The sequence below is a fragment of the Gossypium arboreum genome, chromosome 5 (genome assembly GCF_025698485.1).
Source record: "Gossypium arboreum isolate Shixiya-1 chromosome 5, ASM2569848v2, whole genome shotgun sequence".
Lineage (NCBI taxonomy): Eukaryota > Viridiplantae > Streptophyta > Magnoliopsida > Malvales > Malvaceae > Gossypium > Gossypium arboreum.
The window spans coordinates 22,907,060-22,913,646 of NC_069074.1; the positions used below are offsets into that span (position 1 = coordinate 22,907,060).

General features: G+C 31.4%; 1 protein-coding gene and 1 long non-coding RNA gene across 2 annotated transcripts; both read left to right on the top strand.

The window, feature by feature from the left end:
- Positions 1-587: 587 nt before the first annotated feature.
- LOC128292807 (uncharacterized) lies at positions 588-2,390 on the top strand. Its single transcript, XR_008282733.1, has 2 exons — positions 588-790; positions 2,199-2,390. It is a non-coding gene; the product is annotated as an uncharacterized LOC128292807 (long non-coding RNA).
- Positions 2,391-5,083: 2,693 nt separating this feature from the next.
- On the top strand, positions 5,084-6,340 carry LOC108482480 (uncharacterized). Its single transcript, XM_017785614.2, has one exon. It carries the CDS (start codon positions 5,105-5,107, stop codon positions 6,059-6,061), a length of 957 nt encoding a protein of 318 aa, XP_017641103.1. The 5' UTR covers positions 5,084-5,104; the 3' UTR covers positions 6,062-6,340.
- Positions 6,341-6,587: the final 247 nt, after the last annotated feature.

The window sequence follows — 6,587 nt, forward strand, 5'->3', positions numbered from 1 at the left end:
TCCTCATTTTTAAACTCCAAAATCAAATAAATAACCAATATTTTTAACCACTCCAGTTTATGGCTTGCCGGATTCTCCTTTCCTCAAACATCAATAATTGCCCTTCACCTCCATGCTTCTGTTCTATCTATTTACAGCCAAATATGTACACGTAACAATATGCCTCATAATATTGGGTGGATTCAATAAAATAACAGTTAAAAAGGTGAGTCGTTTTAAGAATAATTAGGGAAAATAGTTCACATCCTAATAGTAAAATTGAATTAGTAAATTGAGGTTTAGTAAACCGATAATTGAAATTAGGTTAGATTGTTAAAGCAAATAGGAATAAATAAAATAAAATATTAAAATAATTAGAATTAAAAATTAGATTAAGAAATTAAATTAGGTGCCCAAGAATTAATTTTCTTAAAACGGTCTTTAAAAACGAGATCAAATTTGAAAATAATTTAGAAAATAAGTTTTAATTGAAAACAATGACTAATTTGAAAAGGGAAGAAATTGGAAGTGGTTAAAAGGGCAATTGCCTAATTTTTAAAAATTAATGGCCTATTTAACAACCCCATCGTCCCTTCCCTCTCATTTTTATCTCATTCAAAAATTTTCCAAACACCAAATGAAAACTTCTCTCTCAAAATTGATTCATCCTTTTAGAATTTCTAATCTTCCGAACACGAATTCCTCCTTCAATCTTAAAGAAATTCATCTTTTCTCCTTCAATATCACCATTGCTCTTCAACATGTTTTTGGTCGAATTTGATCCTAAACTTATCAATTACTTCAAATTAAGGTAACATTTTGACTTTTTTTAAGTAAACTAAGTATGTTGTTAATTAAATTTAAGTTTTAATTGATTTAATCAATATTTCAATAAATCTAATGATTTTAAACCAATCTTTGGCTTGAAAATGGTAGATATCGTAATACTAAGCTAAGTTGTTGTTTTAAAGTGGTTTTCAACTTATTTTGATGCAATTAAAAGGTTTTTAAACTTAATTTAACAAATCCTGAAAGAAGTTTAAGGAATTGGATGTTTTCCCCTTTTATGTGTTATTATAAACTTGACTTTTTTGGAAAAGTTAGATCCGTGTAACTAGATAAAATTGATGGTTTAAATCTATAATTAAATGATATTTAGGATGTTTAGAAACTTATATAAGGTTTAGAAACGAAAATTAAGTGATGAAACCTCTTATTTCGATAAATCTAGTTAGTTTTCAATATTGTGAATGAGAAGCTTAGATTTGTGCTATTTTTATGAATTTGTGGTTGTTCATCATATTTTTCCAATTTCTTTAATGTGTATACAAAGTGCCAAATCAATCAGAAGCCTCTACAAGTAACGATAAGGGCAAGCAGAAGTTATTTGAGCTTTGGTTTTGAAGCAAAGTTTGGTTAGGGTGAGTGATCTGGTGTGTTGTAATTAATGCACAAATCAGTGTGTTAAATGAGAGCCTAGGTAGCCTAAACACTTATCTTAAGTTCCAAGAGTAAGTGTTTCTTCCTTGAGCTATAATATTTTGCAAATGATGATGAATTGTGATAATATATGTTTGTGATATGTTAAAGAAATGGATGTGAATTTGTCAGAATATGCCTATTGATCTATTGGTTTAATGCACACATTTGATATAAAAGTGTATGTGGCTCGATGAGCAAAGTGATTGAAAGTGCATTACATGAACATGTGATAAGTGTTTTTGATCATGATAAACATGATAAGTGTAAGTGTACAAGTGTACATAAACCAGAAAATGAATGTGTAATATGAATATATTAGCCTTGTGATCTTTTGAAATCATTGAATATAGTTGGCATGCCATAAGATTTGAGTACTCATATATGTGTATTGATATTGAAACATGTTGAAGGGATAAGGGAATATGATCTAAGCTCCATTCTAAGGGACATGTATGATGTGTTGGAGAGTGTTAACTTAATGCTATACTTACTTGGGACATGTTAGACTCTATGAGTCATTGGTTTGATGGAGATCCAATTATCCGATGCGTTGTATTTCTATACATATTTCATAATCACAAGAAGCCAATGTATCAACTTGATTAAATGATTAATGGTGATAAGTGTTATGTGCTTTCTAGTCTTACTTTTAACCCTTGATATAATGGTTTATTGTAGCATCTTGAGCACTTACTGAGCTTGTTTAAGCTCACACTCTCTTGTGTTTATTTTTGTAGAGAAATTGCTTGTGTGGAGTGGTGAAGTGAGCAAGCTTGTGATCCGAAGGCAAAGCTACTTGATTGTGTATGTGAGATAGTTTATTGAAAAATAAATGATGGCAATGTCGGATTAGACTTTAATTTTTGTTTTGGTTTGTAAATGGACATTTCATGGACTATTTAAGGACTTTTATTGCTTGGATTTTTGCATGAATGATGCTAGATGAATGGTTAGGTTATGTTTATTTGCATGCATGTGCCTTAGTGATTTGTGGTTATAGATGCTTAAATGACTGGATGAATGCTTGGACAAATGCAAAATGACCAAAAGGCAAGATATGGACCTATGATGCTCTTAAAATTTCTTTATATGCAAATTTGGTATGTTGAGTAGATTGATTTGGACTTTAGAAATGCATGCTAGTATAAACAATTGGATTGAATGCCAAAGTTTGTTAATGTATGATCTTGTGTAATTGAGCATGATTTATATGATCTATGTATGTTATATGACATTTTAGAACAGGGAAATAGACATGAAAACACTGAATTATTTTTCTAGTTTGGTGTCAAAGTGTCATATGCAAGTTGCTTTGATTTTTCGGCACAAATTGCAGTAAACACCATGACGAGCCATAAACGATGTTACGACGAGGGATTGTCATCGAGATGTCGTTTATCGCATCGTTGGGACGAAAGGACCCTTCCAGGTGACGTCATGATGTGAATAATCGTGTCGTCACGATGTGGCAAGCTATGTGTCTTGGGTATGTTTTGTTATATTTGCAATTTAGTCCTGATTTTTGTACTATGCAATTAGTGTCCTTAAACATGTTAAAATGTCTTGAAAAATCGCATGATTAAGTCATATATGGTAAATTTCATAATTTTATTCTTGATTTTACAAAATGGCTTACCCAAATATTTGGCAAATCTTACAATTTAATCCTTTAAAATTCGTTTTAAAATTAAATGAGTTTTACCCATCATTTTGAATTGAATTTTCAAATAATCTTAAATAAGGTGTCTTGACTATAGGTAGGTTTGATTGGATAAATTATGATTGTTTTGCACGGTAATTGTAAAATAATGTTTTTACCCCTATTATTATTTTGTTGTAGACGAAGCATGACTTAGGGTTGTATGTATATTTTTTAATAGCTAATTGAATATTATGGATGTACTATGTGGTGTGAATGGTGGTTTCTATGGCGTGTTTTGGTGGTCAGTAAGGAGAATCATGTAAGTGGCTAATGTGACATTTAAGATTCCGGTCGGTCCCTCCTGGCCGGGTTTGGGGTGCCACAATTATGTAATTAATTTTTTTTTATTCATGGATATTAAAACCAAGATGGAACATATCTATTTTCAAAAGAAAAAACATATCTAATATAATATTTTTAATAATCTTATATTCATTCACTCTTTTCTATTATTATCTTTTAACCTACAAAAGAAAGAAATACAAAAAAAAAAAAAACAAATTCATTCCTCCTTTATATATATAATTTTCATCAAACACAAACTATGAAGTGAGATATGTTGGAGTTGGGGTAAGCAGGGGCGAAGCTAGGGGGCTGGCATGGGCCCTGGTCCCTCTAAAATGTAAATTTACTCTTTTAACCCTTAAAATTTTTTAAAAATTTTAAATTAGTAAAGATAAAATTACACTTTGACCCTCTTAAAATTATAAAAATTCGATTGAATCATTTACAAATTATAAAGATATAAACTATAAAAAATTAAAATTTTATCCGGCTTCCTTAACAATTTGTTCTGGCTTCGCCTTGGGGGTAAGCATATAAAGTTTTAACCAATGGGCTAGGAGAGAAGCTAGCTGAGATGCTTGACCTGGCTTGTTCGAAAATGTTTTGGGCTGTCCTTGATGAAACAAAAAGATAGAGCACGTAATTTCATGTATTATCACAATATAAATGTTTAACATTGAGGAAGCTGTATCCATAGATTCTTTTTTATGTCAAATATAAATAAATTTTATGAAAAGAAGCAGTTGAAAGATTAAAAGAATTTAGGTTTCAATTAGAATAATTATTTATTGTGTTTAATGCTTCTTCGGAATTTGATACAATGAGACAGGGATATTGATAAATTAACTGTATAAGTAGAAAACAGTCAAAAAGTTAATGAATGGCTTCTGTTATTATGAAATTTTAAGTTTTAAATTTTTGAAAAATATGCTTTTATTTCCAGAACAACTATTTACATATTAACTTTGAGAAGCAGAATTATGGGCATAGCCTTTTTTTCTGTCCATGTCTCATGGTAATGGTAGATAATTGATTATTTCGTTATTATAATATGTATGGTTGATTTGATTTTAATTATGAAAAATTATTTATTATATCTGTTTTTTTATATAATACCTAGAATTATTTATAGTTTCTCCTTAACCCTTAAATAAGAGTATAATATATTTTAACGCACTTTCGAATCCACATCCTATTACACTAATAATAATGTCAATACTAATCGAGCTAAGACTCAATCAGTACTAAAAATCAATTTTAATTTTATGTAATTCTTAAAATATATATAAATTATTTATTCGTATTATAAACAAATAAAATTAACAAAATGATATTAATAAGTTATAATAATAAAATAAAAAGAGAAATGGAACAGTAAAAACACTACAAGTTGAAGCACTATGGAAGATTCTTGAGTGGTGGAAAAAAGCAAACATTCATCATATTCATTCCCTTTTTATGTGTGACCGTTACCCAACGGGCTTCAATTTCAAACCCGGTAACAAAATTCAAAAAATCCACAGCATAATCTAAAAAAGTGAGCGCAAAAGCAAAAGCTACACACTTTACCTTTTGTCCAAATCCAACAACCTTCCACTCTATATAAAAACAAGTTATTTGATGTTATCTATGAACTCACAAACCAACAAAACTAAAATGGGTTCTTGCATTAGCAAATGCAAACCCAAGAAATGTTACATTGAAGATTTCGGTCATGTTCAAGACAAGATTGTGATCTCATCATCACAACCTCCCAAAACTCCCATTCCTGCCGTCTCAAAGAAAATCTCCCCATTACCTCTTTCCCCCACCATTTCATCTTCTTCTTCAATTTCTTCCTTTACTTGTTCCACCGTCAACACTGCAACTAGTTCGTGTTCTTCAGTTTCAAGCTCGGCTTCGGTGTTGAGCTCCAAGGATCGGTCTTTTTCCAATGAGTTTTTGTGGGCATGTGTTAAGGAAAACCCTCATATTGTTCGTATTAATTCAATCAAGGAAGCTTCTCGTACGTTAGCTGCAACTAGATCTCCTTCTCACATACCCGAGTACTCCCCGGTTAAACCAGCGCCAGGGAAACAGGCGATCCCGGCGAGGGAGAAAGGCTCTACACCGCAGAAAAGAGGACGGTCAAGTTCACCGTCGACGTTAACGAGACAAAAGAGCTTTCGAAAGGACCCTGATCTTAGGCTTAACTCTCCATATAATAATTATTTACCAAGTAGGGGTTTGAGGTCGCCATCACCAAGCAGGAGATTTAACAGAGATAATAATAATAGTAGTAACTATCGAGGATTATTGGCAAGTACGTCCAAGGATATGTGTTCATCAAAGCGAATTGTTGGTCCCAAGGTGAATGCACTCAACTCAGTGTCTCCCTCTCAAAGAAGGGAAAATTTGAGGGTTTCGAGTCCGACGCTGAACAGCTATGATCGAAATAGTCCATTGAAGTCTTGTTTGAGAAATCGGGAGACTTTTGTTCATCGAATTAGTTCCAAAATTGACGAAACTGCGCTGCGAGCAGCCTTCTCGTCACCGCAGCAAGAAAATGAGTCCATTAGCATGGAGGACATGGACAATCCTCTTATATCCCTGGATTGCTTCATTTTTCTGTAGATAAATATTTGGCATGCATGCATACAGAACATCTTTCATGTTCATTCATACATTTACTCGTATTCTTTTTTGGTTTTGATGTTGGTTCATTGCTTTTTCGGTTTGTTTCTCCACAAACAAGGATCAACAAGATCATATCTAGAATTGATATGTTGAAATTTCTTGTTATATAAGATGGAAGCGTGAAGATTGTTTTTTTTATCTGCTGGAAATCCAATATCCACAAGGTCTTGTATTAAATTTGAAGTGGCAGAAATTAATATGTTATTGAATTAATAAGCTATACTGCCACTAATAAGAAATTAGGAAAAGTATTTTATTTTATTTTATCCATATTAGATAAAATAATAACTTATAATATTTCTTCAAATCTTTCCTAATTAAAATAGTAAAGCTAACTGGTTAAATTCTTCTTTTTCAATAATCCAACAAATATGGAAGTCTTGTAATAAAATTACTACAAATGATAAACTTAGTTTTATTTTTTAAGAAGGCATGGACAGGCAGCGAATGTAGAATAGTATAA